The following is a 21,003-nucleotide window of genomic DNA, read 5'->3' as shown; positions in this document are numbered from 1 at the left end:
GCCGGCCGACGCCATGTCATCGGCCAAGCCCTTCATCTTCGTGAAGTACTCATTCATGGTGAAGCTTCCCTTTGTCGTCGTTGCCAGTGCCATGCGTGTGGAGATCAGACGCGCACGGCTTTGAGAGGCGAACATCTCTTCGATGTGCGCCCATGCAGATGCCGCCGTCACCTTCATGGAGACTTGTGCGGCGATGTCCCGTCCAAGATTGGACAGAAGATAGCTCAGGACCGTTTGGTCCTTTGCTACCCAGGATGCATACTCCGGATTTGCCACCAGAGGATCACCTTCCTTCGCATCGGACTTCGACGGGAGGAACCGATCTAGAGCCGCCGCCATCGGCTCGATGAAGCCATCGAGTTGTGCCCCCTTGATGGCGGCTAGGACTTGTGCTTTCCAAAGCACATGGTTGCTGCGCGAGAGTTTCTCGGCGGGTGGGATGAGGAAGACGCCGAGGGCAGTTGCTTGCGCTGCGGAGGAAGAGGCGAACGCCATGAATGTCCGTTGGGACTATGCGGCTTTGGTACCATGTAAAAGTAGATTAACGAGGATACCAATACAGGCCCTCGGTTCCGTGTTAATATAGGCAAGGAGAACAGCCCTCCTGCGGTGGCTTACAGAAGGAAGTTACAACAACCATATCACGGTGATTGCAAATCAACAATCTAACCCTATAATTTAGGAACTGCCATATACAAAAGATCCTAGACTATATATAGAAAATATCCTATTTTAACATGCACCCCTTCCACATCGTCCACCGTGCCATCTTGCCAGAACTGCACAATGTCGAAGTTCGAGGAGAGGGATGGGTCGAAGATGATAAAGGGACGCGGGTCCTTGACGTGTTCGTCCACAATTTCTTCTGCTGGAGTCGGAGTCCAGCCGGAGGATGGTATCGCCACCCACTGTTCGGTGACAGGGTTGCACACGATGTAGCCCAGGGAGTCGTATGTGTCTGAAACCCGCCTGTGTCCAAAGAGGAGGAGGCCGTTGCAGGAATCGAGGAGCTCGATAGCATTGACGCCCGGCTGCTCCTTCAAAAAGGCGAACGAAGGGTCGAGGAGTGGCATGGGTTTACCAAGCAGGTCGATGAAACGCCCGTGGCCGTGGCGAAGCAGCATCCCGTCGCGGCTGCCGGCGAGATCGCCGCCGTAGGCATTAGCAGCAGCAGCATCGTGGCCGTCGCCGCGTCTTCCGACGTCGAAGTAGAGGAACCCTTGCAGCGATTGGGGGAGATCCTTGCAGTAGAGGCGATCGGCGATGAGGTCGCGCCACGGTTTGGAGACGCACTTGGATCGGCACAGCGACTTGGCGCCGAGGCGCGAGAGGATCTGCACGAGGGCGTCGTCGGGGAGTTGGTCCACCGAGAGCGAGCTCCTCTCAAGCCCGTCCATGCCGCTGCCTACCGATGGAGATGGAGGTGAGGGTGCCGTGTTTAGCCATGCACACGCGTTCGAAAGAGATATATAGAGAAAGCGGCGCACCGTGTGTGGAACGTGGAACGGTGGAAGTGGGGAGGGGGAAGAAACGAGCAGAAATTAAATTATCACCGTTTGTTCCGCCAGTTACTGGTTTTCGGGAAGAGGAAGAGACGAGCAGAAATTGCTCTCCCATTTATTTAGGCTGTGCGCAACGCTGCCCTGGCCATCCCCTTCCCTTGCATGCCGGCTGTAGAGGGCACCCTATAGCCTAGAGATGTCAATGGGGACCCAATACCCGCCAACCCGTGGGGAATTCCCTTATTAGGGTACGGGTATGAGACGAAAATTTTCCCCATGGATATAAATATGGGACAAAATCTCCACTCATTGGGTAAACGGTATGGATTTGGGAAGCAATAATCCAAACCCGATTACCCATGGGTATTTCATATGTGTACACCAGTCGTGTTTGTATGAATAAGTTGAGGCTGAGCCGGCCACCAAGCCCAACACGGCAGCGCACCAGGCCCCAGGTCCTAGCCCAACAAGGCAACTAGCAGACTAGTAAAAAACAAAACCCTAAAATAACCAGTCATATGCTACGCCCTGCCCAGACGACGGTGACGACCATGGATTCTTAGGCGCCAACGAACTCAGATGGTGACCAAAGAAGGTGAGCAAACTCCATTTCTTCTATCGGTTCCGAAGTACTTGTTTCTTTTCTGATGGATGGATGAATGGATAATGGTTCATGGATGAGTGCTTGCCGATGTAGTGATGTCTGAAATCTAGATTGTTTGTGCTACATGTTAGTACCTAGTTATCCCTTAATTGGTGGTGGGGACCCATTGGGGACCCGAAACCCAAATGGGGATGAGTATGGGATGAGTTTTGTACCCATGATGGGTATGGGGATGAGTATGGGGATGGATTAAACATGATGGGGATGGGTATGAGATGCTATAACCCGGTGGAGAATTTCCCATTGACATCTCTACTATGGCCGCAGCGGTGCCCCTACAGCGCCCCCTACGTGTCGGTCTCTTCTCTCCCCCCCAGATCTAGCGTGTCACTGTTCATCACCTTAAACACTGTGCTGTGGGTTCACGGGTAATTGTTAGTAGATAAAAAAATGATAGTTGGTATAGAAAATGATATTTTATAGTGGTAGTGGGGTACATGGGGAGTATTTAGAGGGAACCGCTGCGGGAGATGAAAAAATAGGGGGGAAATAGGGGGAAAAGTGATATAAGGGGAAAAATTTAGGGGTAACGATTGCGGATAGCCTTAGGTGCGCACCCCGAGATGCAGGTTGGTAAACACTTCCAACAATACTGAACCAACAAATTTGTAAGCCAGATCGTCTGCTCCCATTTTCGACAAAACTGAGAATATGGGAGATATTTGCTCCAGCTAGCCTACTGAAAACTCCCTTAGGCACCTGCTGCAGTAGCCTGAGTGCTACCCTAGCAACAACTCAGAGGCATTGACAACGACACTGATGGTACTTGGGCACAGCCTTTGATAATATGCCCCAGAGATAAAAGCGGGAGGTCCATTGACAGTGTAAACAGGTGATTGAAGAGTTGTATGCATTGTGAACATTTCTGAGCTTCTGACTGTTCAAAGCATGGTGCCTTCTTTTGAACTGAGTGCAGCAATACAATTCGGTTCATCCAATCTTAATTTCAAGTCAAAAGCAAAGATAGATCGGTGATTTACTGAAGTCATGTAATTTGGTGGACAAAACAGTTGCTCTCCTTTTCTGGTGTGTCGTCACTCCTAGTCTTAGTACAGGTGGTGGAACTTCTTCTGGTTTGTGTTTTTCTTTGTATCGAATGATCGAGCTACTGCCATACTTGCCGCGGAGAGCGAGCGAGCTATGTATAAGCAATTTCTTCAGCAGTTTGCACTTGGCAGTAATGTTCTGCAGAGCTTTTTTGTTGTTGTTGTTCTTTGGAAAAGGCCAGGTCTGCACATCATGTCCTACCGCAACAAGTGTCCAGGTGGATGCAGATATTGCACAGGTCGATGCTGGACCATGCTATTGTGTACTTGGTTATCAGTTACAGTTTAGGGGGGTGTTTGGGAGTGAAGTTTTTTCACAGTTTTGGAAGAATACTGCAGTATTATATATAGAATGTTGTTTGGCAAGCTGGCTAAAATCTCTGTTTTCAAAACTGAAGTATTGCAAATATTATAGTTGTTTTAAGGTATTCTAAACTTAGGTCTGGACCTCAGTTTTCAAAACTGCGGTATTGTCATGACTAAAGTATACTGTAGTATTTCAAAAACTGTGGTTTTCAAAAACTTTGTTCCCAAACAGGGCCTTATAATGGAAACAGAACACATGGAAGGGGAAAACTCTAATCGTTTAGTAACTCGTTAACTAATACGTCACCCAGTTTGAGAACTCTGTTTTCTGAAGGGATTCTTATTTTACCAAGACCAGCGCAATGACTTTGCATGAGCTCAGCCAAGATCGACGTACAATAGCAACCATGTCCGAGCATAGCACAAAGTAAATACAGCCAACCAAACGCGCCTTATCGTATATAGAAACCATACTAGTTTTCAATCTACGTACGAGTACGAGCACGAGCTGTGACGTGAGCATGGGTACTATATGTTTGAAAGTCACGTGGGTGCAGGTGCATCCACGCGCTGGTCAGTTCGACTCGACCGCATCAAAAAAGGGTCGGAGATGTTCTTGCCTACACAGACACCTCTAGCCAGCCGGTGGCCTCACCCTCACCTCCGCATGCCCAATTAATTTGATTTGATTTGATCAGCGAAAAGAAGGAAGGCATCCGTGAGTAGGACGGCCTGCTAGTGGGTCAGTCAAAAGCGGATTAGGTGGGTCAGGGGGAACACTATTACAACCTGCATTTGAACTGGCTAGTTTATCATTACGGTCACGTGCCATATACTAAACGGTAAGGCGTTCAGAGCATCGGCTCACCGCCGCCGACTCGTGTAGCAGTAAAAAGTAAAACAAATAAAAAGAAAGATGACGAGAGCTCGTGCCGCGAAAACGACGCCAGACAGTCGGCACAGCGGCAGAACGTGGCTGCTGCACGCGCCTTTCCTTGTCACGTGTAGTAGTAGTACATTTGTCCGCAACAAAGAGAAGAGAGGAGACGGCAGAGAGAGAGAGAGAGAAAGAGAGAGAGAGGGGTGACGTGACACGGAACGGAACGGACCCGGGGCCACCTTTGGACCTTGGCGCACAGCACAGCAGCCGAAACCGATCGATCGATCGGCGGACGAGTTCGGCACGCGTTTGCTTTCGCCAGCCGACTGGGGGACCCGGACGACACGCGCGCCACGGGTCTAGTCTAGTCTAGCGGGAGACTCCGCTTGGACGGAGACGGACGGCCGCCCAAACGTAGGGAAATTCGGCTGGCCCCTGGCTCTTCCGTTCCGTCAGAGGAAAAAAATTTGGTGCAGCACTGCTGCAAATCAGAGTGTTTGCAGCCCCTCATAAAACGGAGTATAGATCCCACACGCAGCAGCAATAATATAACTAAAACGTTATCTGTTGGACCTGTAGGTGGGGTCTATACTCCTTTTTGTGAGGGACTACAAACACTTTGGTTTGCAGCAGTGCTGTACCAAATTTTTTTCCCCGTCGGACAGGAAGGAGACTAGGGAGGGTCGCGGGCGTTGAGTTGACCGAACGGTACGGCAGAGACGGTATTGCCCACGCAACCTTCGTCTAGAGGACGGTGGGACCAAAGATCCATAATCCGTGTGGTACATTCGAATTCGTGCATGTACGAATCTGATTGGATCTTGGGCATCAGACACCTAGTCCTAATATTTCGCGTGTGCGATAGAGATGCAAGAAGTGTAGAAAGCCCAAGGACATTTTAGACATTCTTCTCTGCAGTGAATCTAGTATCCGAAAATAGTATAATAATCTGAGATCCAGATGGAACTGATTATCACTATTCAAAATCCAGATTTCTTTTTTTTAAGTCGCTAGCTGAAATCTGAATTCTCATAATCCTTTGCGGACCCAACGGCTCCTCAAAATTATAGAGGATTCTAACACGCAAGCACAAAATCTAAAAAAACATCAAAGAAGAGTCTAGATTTTAGAATCATATCCAACAATCCAAATATGGACATAGTTAAGGCTAGTCTGATCCTACACAGCTAATAACATTTATAACTACTTGCATTTAGCTAAGGTCTCGGTGGTTGGATCCATAATTAATAATCTAATTAACATCTTCCCTACAATTCAGCTAACAATTAGCCAGTGCCGTAGCTAGGATTTCTTCGTGAGATATGTCATAGGAATTCTTTCATAAATAATTTAGTATAATCCATAATGATTTGTCATACAATTCAGAATATAAAGATAATAATAGCGTATGAGACTATAGATTTAACATTTAAGTTTATAAGTGCATATTTTAGAATATAAATACAACATAAAATAATCCAAACATCAAGTATAAAATACATTGTTGGTGTCAGGTTTTTTTGGGCCTAGGTGAACTGGTGGTTTGGTGGGCCGGCTTAGGATATGACACGGCTCACCTAGACCACCCACTGGATGCGCCTCTGCAATTAACTATTAGTTGATTTATCCTAGCTGACATAAATAATGATAATTTGTTAGGTGGATTCAAAGTTTGACTTAGTTGAACTAATAGGTTGTGGTTAGAATATTGATGTAAGAAATATAGTTTGCTAGAGCTAGACAAACAACCAAGCAAAGCCTTGATTGATATAGGTGGGAGCGACTATTTTCTTCTCCTTTAAGCCTTGTTCGATTATTCTCATTCCAGGTGGATTGGACGAGATTGGGAGCCCTCTCCTCCCCTCCAATCCACCTCAATCCATCCCTAACCGAACAAGCCCTTATATGGATCAAGTGATCAAATGCTATGACATTGATGGAAGGATGGAGTAGGTATTATCAACGTTTAATAAAGGTCATTCCCCTTTACTAACAGTATGCCTTTTGCAGATTTCATCTAAAAAACTCAACAAGGATCAGGTCGATGCCAGCCATGAGTTCTTGGGGCACGTACAACTTTGGCAAAGTCTAGTCCTCTAGGTCGGTGGACCAAGTCTCGGGATCTTCCGACTCTCTATAGCCCTTCTATATATCTTTGTCTTGAACCTTTGTTTTTTGTTGATCTCCTTTCATCTTGGGCATTTGTTCATATTGTGATCAACATCGTCCTTTTCATAGTTGGGTGTGGACTCAAACCTAACTCATTCATAGCCCTTACCATTAAAGGTCACTCCACCATATGTCCCAATTATCAAAACCATACGTGGATCTTTCATCGAGACATAGGTCCTCGGGAGCGCTAGTCTCAATGGCTAAGCTCCACAATAACTTTTTATATGGGGATCCTTTGAATGTGCTTTAGCAGCTGTCAGGGTATGACCTTCCCAAACACTCACACTATATTATATATTAAAAATAATATGGATGCTATTTTTCCTAAAATTCCAATACTCCAAATGTGACATTGGAGCATTAGATACAAAATGGCTAATAATCTCGACTGAGAATATATTCAATGTGTACCACGTGAAACTCTGCATATATAGTGGGCAATATATGGTTGTCCTAGTCTTGACGTCTTTTGGCTATCACATTGTTATCGCTATAGCTCTTCCGTTTCTAACTCCATGACTTTCACTTGACGCTTCTACTAGCTGATGTGGGCCTACACCACATGTTCTGGCACATATGTGCCTTTAGGAACTGCCTAGGCAATAGTTTGCTTTGTGATTGTACCTTAGACATGCTAAGCTCGTGTAGTTTCTTCTGTGCGTTTTATGGATGAAATATCTTATGATGGTATTGTTTGCCAAACCTATGACACCGACAAAATTACATTTACTAGTCATATGACCAAAATTTGATCAGATGGACTTGTGTACTTTTCGATGGCAAACAATTAATTAAAGAGAATGAATACATAGTTTCTCTATAAAACACATATTTGGCATGAAATTTAATAGTTTAGATCTATTTGCATATTCACAATGCATGAAACACCTAATATTTTCATAGTACCAGTTACAATTATGTTTTACTATATATTAATAAATATCGTAGAAGTTGTTTTTCCCTAAAACCCTAATATTCCAAATGAGACTTTGGAGCCTTGGACACCAAAGTATAAATGTCTAATAACCTCAAGTACAAATGTGATGTTAGAGTTTTTGGATTCCCCTTATTAAATTTTATGACGTGTCACTCAAATGATTGAATATCAATTACGAGTATTAAATGCAGGCTTAATAAAATCATCTTATTGTTAGTTTTCATATGTGTAATTAGTTTTATATAATTAAAATATATTTAATATTCGGAATTATCATTTAAAGTGACACAAACCAAACTTTTACATCATTAGAACCAAACACACTGTTAATGACTAATATCCCAGATTGAGATTAGATTTATAACATACTTGTGCAAGGACGTCTCTATCAGATCGTGTATATGGTCGTACAAAATATTGTTTTGCATTATAGATAACTATTATAGATATCTTTGTTTATAGAGTAGAATTTCAAATGGTGGATCATGAGATACGAGCAGATAGCATAAAACTCTATATCTACGATGGAATGTCCTAGTCCTAGCTATCTCCTGCCTACTTTGCACCATTATTACTGTAGCTTTTCCGTTTCCAACCCCGTGGCTTCAGCTTGACGCATCTGTCCACTGAGGTGTGGACCCACCTCCCTTCCCTACTCGCCTGCAGACTGTGCCAGTGGCGGCCAGACAATAAATAGGGCCCACACCCCGTCCGCGTCCGCGCTCTCCAAAGTTTCGTCCACCATTTCGCTCCCGCAAGCACCGATTTGTTTACTGCTCTCTCCGACGCGCGGCGGCGGAGCTCCCTACGACGACTGAACCATGTGCGGCGGCGCGATCCTTGCCAACCTTCGCGAGCCGGCGCCGCGCCGGCTCACAGAGCGGGACATCTGGCAGCAGAAAAAGAAGCTCAAGAGGGGCGGCGGCGGCGGGAGGCGCTCGTTCGCGGCGGAGGACGATGAGGACTTCGAGGCCGACTTTGAGGTCTTCGAGGCCGACTCCAGTGATTCAGATTTGGAGCTCAGGGAGGGGACTGACGACGACGTCGTCGAGATCAAGCCCTTCACTGCCAAGAGGACTTTCTCCAGCGGTACTGGCTCAAGCTCGAGGCGGCTTATTTTCTATGCTCGTCTGTGCTTTTTTCGCGTTTGATTGATGTAGACGATTAGAATCTAAGTGTTGGCTGAGGAATTTTAGGTGGGTTAGGGAGTAGGTGGGCGTCTGAGGTGCTACTTGGTGGTTGGATTGGGGACGGGGAAAGAAAAGGATACTGTTTAGATATTGGATTCTGGCTTGTTATGGGATTCTGCAACTTATTGGATGATTTTATGGTGTCCCATTACGGATGAAGTCTGTGGCTACCGTTTTCATCCGTGTTATAATTCTGAAATGTTGGGCGGCATAGTCTGTTTTGGTTCCCGCACCTGGCAGTCGAGGGAAGACAACTCGGTTCATCAAGTGTTGGATCTGGAGAGTTCCACCGTTTGTGCACTCGGATGGGGTCGTGTATGATTAGTTACATTAGATGCATATTATGCCATAGTTCTAAACTCGTGGTATCACTTAGATACGTCTGTAGACTATGAGTTTTCGTGGGGATTGTTATAGAGTCGTTTTGAACTATTCCACGCGATTTATGGTGTTGAGCTTGAGCATATGATTATATATTCGCATGCATCTTCTGTTTCATATGGTTCCTTGTATGACTGTATATCTTTGTGAGTTTGATTGAGCAAGGATTAGTCACCATGCATGATTAATTGTCCAAATGGTTGCATTCCAGAGTCAAACTGTAGGCCCTGGATGCAAAGTTTAGGAAGTTCAGATTTCTGGTCCCTTTGTCTGCAAATTGGTTCTCATGCGCAGTATCGTCTATAGTGGAAGATTCAGATATGATTGCATAATGATGATTTACTTGATGGCACAAGGGTTGTAAAGAATCTTGGACTTTCATATTTGTTGTGTTTTGAACTGTGCTTTCTGCAAATATGAAGGAGATGCACATGGAGAATGCTAATTTTGGTTGTGATGTTGCTTCATAACTCAATATGCATATATATTTTTGACAGAGTCAATATCACTAAGGTTTGCTTTTTTCCTGTTTGCAGATGGCTTAAGCACCATGACTAGTGCTGTAGCAAGGTCAGCCAAGAGGAAGAGAAAGAATCTATACAGGGGTATCCGCCAGCGGCCTTGGGGCAAGTGGGCTGCTGAGATCAGAGATCCTCAGAAGGGTGTTCGTGTTTGGCTTGGTACTTTCAATAGTCCTGAGGAAGCTGCAAGAGCTTATGATGCCGAAGCGCGCAGGATTCGTGGCAAGAAGGCCAAGGTTAACTTTCCTGATGCACCAGCAGTTGGTCAGAAGCACCGTTCTGGCTCAGCTTCTGCTAAAGCATCCAAGTCAAGTTTTGGACAGAAGCCTATCGTCAAAGTAGCTATGAACAACCTTGCCAACACAAATGCATCCTTCTTCCAATCTGCTAGCTACCCCTCCAATTTATTTGTTCAGCATGGCAATATGCCATTTGTTCCAGCAATGAACTCTACTGCTTCTGTTGATGATCTTATCATGAATCTGCACTCTGACCAGGGAAGTAACTCCTTTGGCTGCTCAGACTTGGGCTGGGAGAATGATACCAAGACACCAGACATCACTTCCATTGCTCCCATTTCCACTATTGCGGAAGGCGACGAGTCTGCATTTGTCGACAGCAATTCAAACAGCTCATTTGTGCTTCCTGCCCTGGAGAACAGTGCTGTTGATCTCACTGATGGGCTGACAGATTTAGAATCCTATATGAGGTTTCTTCTGGATGGTGGTCCAAGTGATTCAGTTGATAGCCTTCTGAACCTTGATGGATCGCAGGATGTTGGTAGCGACATGGACCTCTGGAGCTTCGACGACATGCCCATCGTCGGCGATTTCTTTTGAGGATTTTGAAGCTTGGTCATAGGAGTATGTACATAGGGACTAGGGGTAAGCACTGCCTCTGCAGATTTCTCTGAAGTTACATGCCATCTGCACAGTTGTGCTGGGCTAATTTTTTTTTGTTCCAAATGTTTCAGGAATAAAGACCGGGGGAGATTGGGAAGCACCTGCTTGGCACCTTGGGGGTAGCATTTGCTCGTGTCTAGCTCAGAGATGCAGAAGTTGCATTCTGAAACTACTTGGTTATCGACCTGTTCCCTATTTTAGCTATCTCTTTATGAGAGCCATTTATGAGACTGAACCATTTTGTTTTGCTTTCTTTTCGTTGTTACAATATATGGTTTAACATTATGATTTATGGATATGTGCCAAATATGGTGCTCAACAGTGGTCAAACATGCCTTTTAGATGCTCTTGTTTCTCGTATTGTTGTGTACCTTGTGATATTTCATTCGTTGAAATTGAGTTAAACTAGTTATCTGCTGAAACTTTTCTTGTACAAGCAAAAGTATTCAAGATTTAATCTTATTGGCATTTGGCAAGATGCTAGATTTTTGGTGCCTGCATCCTTGTGCATGCTGATTTTAAGATAAGGTTGTGTGAACATACATGAGGCAGGATCTCTGTCGTATTCGTATGTAGCCCTTTCCTGTTGTGTTTCTCATGACATGAAAAGAGGATGGCGAATCGGTTCGTTGTGCATTTGCTTCCGTTTTCAACAAACGCTGGATTCTTAGATATTTTGGGAGGCAAAAAAAAAAGAGAGAGCTGGGGTGTGAAAATGCCTCCCATTCTGTTGAGATATATGTATTTATTTTTGACCGGGACGAATTTTAGACCTGCGTAAACTTCCGAAATTTCAGATGTTGTTTCTCACTCCACTATTCAAAATGGTCTCCATGAGGGTCAAATCAAATATGCCTGCTGCTCATTTGATTCCGTCAATGTGATGCGGTTGCACTTATACCTTACCAAGTCTAGTTGGCCAGCTGATGTTGAAGCGCCCGATGGATCACGGCGTCTGGAGACGGCATTGACCCGTTTATTCGGCCAGGCAGCAACGACGAGGGGACCGACCGTGATGCCGCCTGCACCTGACCGTGCCGTGCCATTGATGTGGAGCTTGGCCCCCTGAATGACTACGCGTTGACACCGGCTTCTGTCGCGGAATTCGTCCAGTCCGTCAAGCGACCAATTGAAGGTTCATGATCTTACAAGCTTGTCTCCAGAGAGGCCAAAAATGGGTCCGCGAGCTCTTAGTTTTCACGCCCTCTCTACTCCGCAGATGATGGCGTTTGACAGACACTAGGAAGCAGTAAATAAACCATGAACCTTGTTGAGTACGTTCTCGGACTGGTAGGCGTCCGGTAAACCTTGTAAACCTCCGCCGCAGGCATGTCTCGGTCGACCAGTCGATGTGTCCTGGTTAGAGATGGCAAGGGTTACAAACCCGCTGGGTTTTGCCGTCTCAAACCCGTACCCATGAAAAATATTTATACCCATTAAAAAACCCGTATCCATGACGGGTTTGAGATTTTGCCCAAACCCGTACCCATCGGGTTAGCAGGTACCCATGGGTTACCCGCGGGTTTCATCACCAATATACGTGTTCTTCTCATAATCAATAATTATCGTAATGATTAATGATATAATGATCCAAAATCTATGTAACGATCAACGAGTTCATGATTTGGTATAAAAATTATTAGTAGAGAGAATGAAATACAAATAATGAGTTGTATAATTAAGTGACCTTGCACTAAGTTATCCATCCACCACATCTATAACGTTAGTAAAAACTATAATAGCAAGCAAGCAACACTCTCACCAACTACTGATACATTTACCAATTGATAAAAATTATGAAGTAAATAAGGAATAACAAGTTTGTTGTTCGTTTATAAAATAAAATGACAATATACACTAGGTTTGGCCGGGTTTAAAAAACTCACGGGTTCACGGGTTTGGGTACTATAGGAACAAACCCGTACCCATAAACCCGCTGGGTATAGATTTATGCCCATTAACAAACCCATGGGTATGAAAATTGACCCAAACCCGTACCCTAATGGGGTAAAAACCTATCGGGTTTCGGGTTGCGGGTACCCATTGCCATCTCTAGTCCTGGTGAGCCTCGCAAGGCCACCGGCCACCTCAAGCACGGTGTGTCGGTGTCGAACAGTAAAACATGGGTCCGGTCCAAAAACCACCACAAGAGTAGAGATCTAAATTTAACCCGTAAACTCGAAATCTGATAGGTACCCGATCAGATGGGTGTGGATATAGGTGAAGGTTTTAATCCAGGAAATTTTTTTGCTTTAGCCCGGCTGCAAACTAGGCTGTTTGCAGCCCCTCACAAAAAGGAGGATAGACCCCACCTGCAGGCCAATAACACAACTAAAACGTTATCTGGTGGACCTGCAGGTGGGGTCTATCCTCCTTTTTGTGGGGGTCTGCAAACAGCCTGGTTTGCAGCCGGGCTACAATAAATTTTTTCCTTAATCCATGGGTGTAACCACATCTGACCCATAATTTCGCGGGTGTGGGTGCAGGTTTCTGTTTCAACCCGCGGGTGACCTATATCTGATCCGAAATTTGGTCCGTTCTTTATTTTACGCAAAAAAATATTAAAATATAATAGCAATTTTTTTGAATAAGTAATTTAGCTAATGATTAATAAAATGTTTTATTGTTGTTCTACTTGAGAAGGCTTAGATATAACTTACTTATTGTCGGCACTTAATTACTTATAGCTAAATTAATATTTAAAAGTGTACCGTAAGTAAAAAAACGTAGTTGATTCAAAACCCAACGAGTTCCGGTGCGAGTTTAGAATTGCATCCGCGAGTGCGATCACATGTGGATCACGTGTGGGTTTAGATAGACTCCATGGATATGATCGCAGGGAGATTTTTACTACACCTAACCCGTTGTCATCCCTACACAAGGATCTGTGGAAGGCCATGTTTCACTCCGATTCCTGATGCATCTTTGGTTGAACCGTTGGAGCACCTCAACTCCCGAAGAAAGAAAATGCTGCACAAGTCGCATCTCCTTGGATTGAGATCGTACCCACCATCCTATCTCGCACGCAGGTGATGAATCCGGTTCTCCTGGTAACCAAAGGCCAAAGAAGGTCGACAAAATAGTCTCATAAATGGCTTCGTGACTAGCAGTCTTATCAGGTTCCTTAAAACCTGAACCGATTCCGAGCGCTCTCCGCGTTCGGCGGCTGTTCCGTCTGTCTCGCACCGACTCGTGGCGGACCCGAATTTATTATCAAAGCCTGTTTGGTTCAGCTTTTTTCTGATCAGCTTTTCCGAGAATCTAGCTGTGGGGAGAATCTGGCTGTGTAGAGAATCTGTGTATCATTAGGATTACGTGCGGAGGAAGATAAAGTTGTCCATGGGGCTCAGGATCTATAAAGTGACGGATTACTACTATTGCGACGACTCAAACGATTATATGTTTATGTTGATTTTAAATGGTTTTTACCCAAACAAATTTTATAGAAGCTGGCTGAAAAGCTGAGTGTTTGACAATCCGCAGCAGCTTTTAGTGGCCAGAAGCTGTGAAAAGCCGAAACAAACGGGGCCATTATCAAATTGCGTTGAGCTATCTCGGGTCCGCTCCCTACGGCCTCTCTCTCTCTCTCTCTCCCTCGCCTGCTTCCCACTCCCACCGTCCCACGCCGCCTCCCGCTTCCCCTCGCGCTCGCTGGCGGCTTAAGACTGCATGCAGCGCCACACGCTACCGCGCGCTCCCCTTGCATGGGGCTACAGCCGCACGCTAGAGCCCGCAGCGCCGCACGCTACCGCGCACCCCACGCCACGGTACTCCTCTCTCTCCCCCAGCTGCAGCGCGCGCGCTTTCCCCCTACCACTTCCTGTGGGCCCGCCTTCAATTAATAGTAGAAGAAAAATTGATAGTAGATGAAAAGTAGGTATAGAAAATAATATTTTATATTGTAGTGGGGTATAGGGGGAGTATTTAGGGGAAACCACTGCGGGAGATGAAAAAGTAGGGGATACACTATTGATGATGTGACCCAGAAAAGTGATATAGGGGGAAAAATTTAGAGGGAACAGCTGCGGATAGCCTAAGCGTCTACCGGCGGCCTCCTTGGTCCCCACCACCGTCACGGACACACGGCTCCAGGTTCAGGTGAGTCTCCATCCTTTCCTCCTCTCCCCACACCTGACCCCGCTTCCCCTCAATCCTGGTCGCCGGCTCGCTAGGGTTACTTCACAGGGAAGACGAACGTGGATATCTGAACTGACAACTTCTCTTTTTAATAAACACTTAATGGGACACGTTTGCAATACCTTTTGTTTTCAGATTTAGTTGATGGCATCAAGTGATTGCTTGTATATTCTACCAGTTTGGAAACATAATGAGATCTGAAATTATTTTGTTTCTGAAGGAAGGATCACGGTTGAAAGTAGACTATGACGTGACCTGGGACTGTGAAGGTTTCTTTCGCATTTCTCAATATGAGCCAGCTCGTAACAATTTAGAGGAGAGGAATCAGGTTCCTTAAAACCTGAACCGATTCCGAGCGCTCTCCGCGTTCGACGGTTGTTCCGCCTGTCTCGCACCGAGCCGTGGCGGACCCGAATTTATTATCAAATTGCGTTGAGCTATCTCGGGTCCGCTCCCTACGGCCTCTCTCTCTCCCCCGCCTGCTTCCCACTCCCACTGTCCCACGCCGCCTTCCGCTTCCCCTCGCGCTCGCTAGCGGCTTAAGCGTCTACCGGCGGCCTGCTTGGTCCCCACCACCGTCACGGACACACGGCTCCAGGTTCAGGTGAGTCTCCATCCTTTCCTCCTCTCCCCACACCTGACCCCGCTTCCCCTCAATCCTGGTCGCCGGCTCGCTAGGGTTACTTCACAGGGAAGACGAACGTGGACATCTGAACTGACAGCTTCTCTTTTTAATAAACACTTAATGGGACACGTTTGCAATACCTTTTGTTTTCAGATTTAGTTGATGGCATCAAGTGATTGCTTGTATATTCTACCAGTTTGGAAACATAATGAGATCTGAAATTATTTTGTTTCTGAAGGAAGGATCACGGTTGAAAGTAGACTATGACGTGACCTGGGACTGTGAAGGTTTCTTTCGCATTTCTCAATATGAGCCAGCTCGTAACAATTTAGAGGAGAGGAATCAGGTTCCTTAAAACCTGAACCGATTCCGAGCGCTCTCCGCGTTCGACGGTTGTTCCGTCTGTCTCGCACCGAGCCGTGGCGGACCCGAATTTATTGTCAAATTGCGTTGAGCTATCTCGGGTCCGCTCCCTACGGCCTCTCTCTCTCTCCCCCGCCTGCTTCCCACTCCCACTGTCCCACGCCGCCTCCCGCTTCCCCTCGCGCTCGTGTGAATCATCTAGGCCCCTTTGGTAATGTTTTGGTAATTAATGACAACTACTTGTGGACTAACGATTCTTGGAGAAATAAGAATGCAGGGTTGGACCACATAGAACAGGAAATGTTGAAGAGTCATACGCATTGGTTGTGGATCAGATGAAGGCAAAGGTATAATATAGGTTTTACTTTTGCCGGTCTTGATGAGTTTAGAGAAGATACCTGACCGGATTAGTAGGCTAGATAGCCGTACTATTAAGAGGGGTCAATGACTTAGATCTGTGTAAAACTTAGTGCCTCATAGAGCATCAAGTAGTTGCATTTGCATGAGGACTAACAGCGCTTCTTATTTCGTGAGTTAAAAGTTCATTCAAAAGCATGTTTGAGATTTGAGAAGTCTTGGTCGCGCGGACTGTCCGACCCTTGGGGGCTGACCGTCCGCGACCCTCCAGAGGGTCCGAAGTCTTACCATTTGTGTTGACACTGTGTTCTATTGTACTGCGGACCGTCCGGGCCTTAGGGCCGGACCATCCGCAGTCCTGACCAAAGGAAGGTGGCTTCGGGTCAGTCCCTGAATTATAGGCGGACGGTCCGCCTGTGAGGGGCGGACGGTCGTCCGCATGTGTCTAACTCGTTTTTGGACAGGGACTGTGTGTTTTTATAGATTTGTACTACGGACGGTCCGGGGGACCAGTCCGGACAGTACTGTCTCAGGTCGCGGACGGTCCGGGATTTATAGCCGGACGGTCCACGTGTGTTAACTCCGTTTGATCCGAGGCTCGGGTGTTTGAACTTGCCAGGTCGCGGACGGTCCGGCCTTGAAGGGCGGACTGTCCGGACCCACCTTTTGAGACAGCTCTGACATGTTTCAACGGTCATTATAGCCGTTATGTTGTACGGCGGACCGTCCGGCCCTAGGGCGCGGACGGTCCGCGTGTGCGCAGAATTGCCCCCCCTTTGCACATAACGGTTGGTTTTAGATGGAGGGCTATAAATAGAAGGGTAGCTCGTGTGAGAGAGCTCTCTTGGCCATTCCTTGCACACATTGAGCTCATTTGTGATCCTCCAACTCACTCTCTCACACTCTTTGCTTGAGATTGCATTCTAGTGAGAGATTGAGGGTTCCTAGTGCATTTGCATCATTTGGTGATTCTTGAGGCACTAGGTGGTACACCGAGCAAGCGTCATTGGCTTGTTACTCTTGGAGGTTGCCGCCTCCTAGACGGCTCGGGTGATTGTCTCCGTCGAGCTCTCCAAGAAGATTGTGGAGAAGCCGCAGTGTTGATTGTGAGGGGTTCGCGCCTACCTCGCCGGAGCGGCAAAGGTGACATTAGTGGAATCGAGGTATTGAGTGATTTCTTGTCCACTTGGCTCAAAGATCAAGTCGTGTCTTGATAGAGGAGCAAGTGAGAGCTTGAAGTCCACCTCAACGTGGATTAGGGGTGATCGGCAAATCACCGATACCACGGGATAAATTTCGGTGTCTATTCCTTCTAGCATTACTTATTGCCTTGCAATTGATTAGTGTTTTGCTTATTGTTCTTCAAGTATTCAATCTCCGTAGTTGTCTTTCATACATTGTTTACTTATTGACACTAGTAAATTTATTCCTCTTGTCGTATTGATTAAATTTACTTAGTATTGTTGTTTTTAGTCAAAACCGTCTATTCACCCCCCCTCTAGCCGGTGTCCTAGATCCTACAAGTGGTATCAAAGCCGAGGACTCCATTGTTTGTGGATCTAATCATCCCGGAGTGGGACAAAATGGCTAGTAACAACAATGTGCACATTGGGAAGCCACCGCACTTTGATGGAAACAATTATGATTATTGGAAAATAAGAATGTCAATGCATCTTAGAGCAATGGGTGGAAAAATTTGGCCAATTGTTAGAGATGGATTTGTTGTATTGAAGGAAGATGAACCATCCGTTAGTGATAATGAGAATATCCTCACAAATGATCAAGCCATGAATGTCTTTTATGATGCTCTTGATATAAATGAGTTCAATCGTATCAAGAATCTCACAACCGCTCATGAGATTTGGGTAAAACTAATGGAAATTCATGAAGGAACTACAATTGTGAAGAGTGCCAAACTATATGTGTGCAAAGGGAAGTTTGAGCAATTTATTATGAAAGAAGATGAGAGTGTATCCGATATGTTCAATCGGTTGAATGAGATAGTAAATAAACTCAAAGGACTTGGTTTTAATGTACCGGATGTGGACTTCACACACAAGTTCCTTAGATCACTTCTGGAGAAATATGAGACTATTGTGACAATGCTAGTAAGGAGTGATCTATCTACAACCTCTCCAACCGAAGTATTGGGAGAAATTCTCACTCAAGATATATTTAAGAAGTCACAAGCCGATGCTTTAAGTTTGGCAAAGAAGGTGAAAAATGAATCTATTGCTCTCAAAGCCAAGGCCTCAAAGGCAATTGAAAAGGAAGATAGCAATGATGAAGAAAATGAAAGTGAGAGTGATGGTGACATGGCTTTATTTGTAAGGAAATTCAATAAATTCATGAAGATGAGAAGAGGTCAACCTAGAAGAGGTCAAACATCTAGAAGAAATGCTTTCAATGATAGAAAATGTTTTGAGTGTGGGGAACCCGGTCACATTGCCATGAATTGTCCAAGCAAGAAGAAGAAGGGCAAAGATGAAAGTGACAAGAAGAAAAAGAAATACTATAACAAGAAGAAAGATGGCAAAGCCTACTTAGTTGAATGGGACTCGGATGATAGCTCGGATGATGATGATGATGACACCTCATCCAAGCTTAATGCCGGAATTGCCATCAAGGAAGCTCCCTCACTCTTCTCATCCCCCCATTGCCTCATGGCAAAGGGAGATGCTAAGGTAAAAATCATCACCGATTTAAATGATATAAATGATGATGATATCGATGATGTCGATGATGATGGCTATTCATATGATGATCTTGTTAGAATGTTAGGTGAGGCCGATGACTACATGCACAAAGAAAAAGAAAAATTTAAGGCCTTGAAGGAATTGTATAAAAACCTCCAAGTGTCTTTTGAGGAGCTCAAGACCTCTCACAATGACCTCAAAGAAAATTGTGAGAAGCTTGCGGATGCTCAAAAATTATCTATTGTGCATGAAGTTGAGGTGGTCACTAAGGATGTTGGAGTCACTTGTGACTTACTTGATAGTCTTACAAGTGAACCACTACCTACTAACTTTATTTGTGATAAATGCAAAATTTCTCTCAATGATAACATTGCTCTTGATGAATCAAAAATTATTGTTGAGAATGAAGTGTTAGTAGATAGAATAAATACTCTAACTCATGACTTAGAAAAGGCATATGGTGGTAAGACTAAATTGGATTTCATATTGGGAAGTCAAAGATGCTCTCTTAACCGTGAAGGTCTTGGATATGTTCCCAAGAAAGGAAAGAATGCTTTTGTAAAGCAAAAGACATTGTTTGTGAAAGAATGTGACAAAGTGTGTCACAAGTGTCACAAAAAGGGACATGTTAAGAAAAATTGTCCCAAGTTCAAAAATGTATCCTCCACTTGTTTTGAGCATTGTTATGTTCTTTCTCACAATGCAAAAGGTGTTCATGCTAAATTTGTTGGTACTTCAATTGTTGGAAACAAAAAGAAAGCTATTTGGGTACCAAAGACCTTGGTCACTAACATCCAAGGACCCAAGCAAGTTTGGGTACCTAAAAGAGATTGATTTCCTTTTGTAGGTAAACTACAAGGCGGGAGGGAATCATTGGGTGTTGGATAGTGGATGTACTCAACACATGACCGGGGATATGAAAATGTTTACCCAAATGAGTGAGGAAGATTGCTCAAATTATGATAGTATCACATTTGGAGATAATCGTAAAGGAAAGGTTAAAGGTTTGGGTAAAATTGCTATCTCAAATGGTCATTCTATATCAAATGTGCTATTGGTTGAGTCTTTGAATTTTAATTTACTTTCCGTAGCTCAATTATGTGATTTAGGATTTTGTTGCAATTTCACGGTTGAAGATGTTATTATCTCTAGTGTTGATGGTAGCAATCTTAAGTTTAAAGGTTTTAGACATGAAAATCTTTATCTTGTTGATTTCTCATCTAATGAGGCAAAGCTCACAACTTGCCTATTTTCAAAAGCTTCACTAGGTTGGTTATGGCATAGAAGACTTGGTCATGTTGGGATGAAGCAACTCAATCGGTTAACCAAGCATGACTTAGTTCGAGGCTTAAAAGATGTGAAGTTTGAAAAGAACAAATTGTGTAGCTCTTGTCAAGCCGGTAAGCAAGTGGCAAACACTCATCCAAATAAAAGTCAAATGTCCACTCATCGACCCTTGGAATTACTTCATATGGATTTATTTGGGCCCACATCTTTTGTAAGTATTGGTGGTAATTCCTATTGTCTTGTGATTGTGGATGACTATTCAAGATTTACTTGGGTCTATTTTCTACGAGACAAATCCAATGTGTTTGAAACATTCAAGTCATTTGCTATATTGGCTCAAAATCAATTTGATTTCGACATCAAAAAGGTTAGAAGTGATAATGGGTCGGAATTCAAAAATGCAAGAATTGATCAATATTGTGATAACAAGGGTATCAAACATGAATTCTCTTCAAAATATACCCCGGAACAAAATGGTATTGTTGAAAGAAAGAATAGAACTCTTATTGATATGGCAAGGTCTATGTTAGCGGAATATAATATATCGGATTCTTATTGGGCCGAAGCAATAAATACCGCTTGTCATTCATCAAATAGACTATATTGTCACAAGCTCTTGAAGAAAACTCCATATGAATTGCTCATTGGTAGAAAGCCAAATATCTCATATTTTAGGGTATTCGGTTGCAAATGTTATATTTTGAGAAAGGGGAGCCGGCTTTCTAAATTTGAGAAGAAATATGATGAGGGTTTTCTTCTTGGATATTCATCAAATAGTAAGGCTTATAGAGTCTTCAACAAAACTCATGGTATTATTGAGGAAGCATATGATGTTGAATTCGATGAAACAAATGGGTCTCAAGATGAGGGTGATAATCTCGATGATGTTGGGGGAACTCAATTGATAAATGCAATGAAAACAATGGCCATTGGTGAAATAAAACCAAAGGAAGATGATGATGAAGATAGTGTGGTTGTCATTCCTTCATCCTCAACTATAAATAAGGAAGATCACCAAAGCCAACAACTTAATGAAA

The 21,003-nt window shown here is 44.6% G+C and overlaps 1 protein-coding gene across 2 annotated transcripts; it reads left to right on the top strand.

Moving 5' to 3' along the window:
* The first annotated feature begins 8,174 nt into the window (after positions 1 to 8,174).
* On the top strand, positions 8,175 to 11,867 carry LOC100283876 (ethylene response element binding protein). 2 transcript variants are annotated; one of them, NM_001412595.1, is made up of 4 exons: positions 8,175 to 8,596; positions 9,615 to 9,937; positions 10,097 to 10,483; positions 10,573 to 11,867. In NM_001412595.1, exons 1-3 carry the CDS (start codon positions 8,329 to 8,331, stop codon positions 10,436 to 10,438), a joined length of 933 nt encoding a protein of 310 aa, NP_001399524.1. In that variant the 5' UTR covers positions 8,175 to 8,328; the 3' UTR covers positions 10,439 to 10,483; positions 10,573 to 11,867. The 2 variants fall into 2 exon arrangements, with proteins under 2 accessions (NP_001399524.1, NP_001150246.2); NM_001156774.2 differs by having other exon boundaries at positions 9,615 to 10,483.
* The last annotated feature ends 9,136 nt before the right edge of the window (positions 11,868 to 21,003 follow it).

The sequence above is a fragment of the Zea mays genome, chromosome 5 (genome assembly GCF_902167145.1).
Source record: "Zea mays cultivar B73 chromosome 5, Zm-B73-REFERENCE-NAM-5.0, whole genome shotgun sequence".
Lineage (NCBI taxonomy): Eukaryota > Viridiplantae > Streptophyta > Magnoliopsida > Poales > Poaceae > Zea > Zea mays.
Note: the sequence above shows the minus strand (reverse complement) of the source record. Positions and strands in the feature narration are given on the sequence as shown.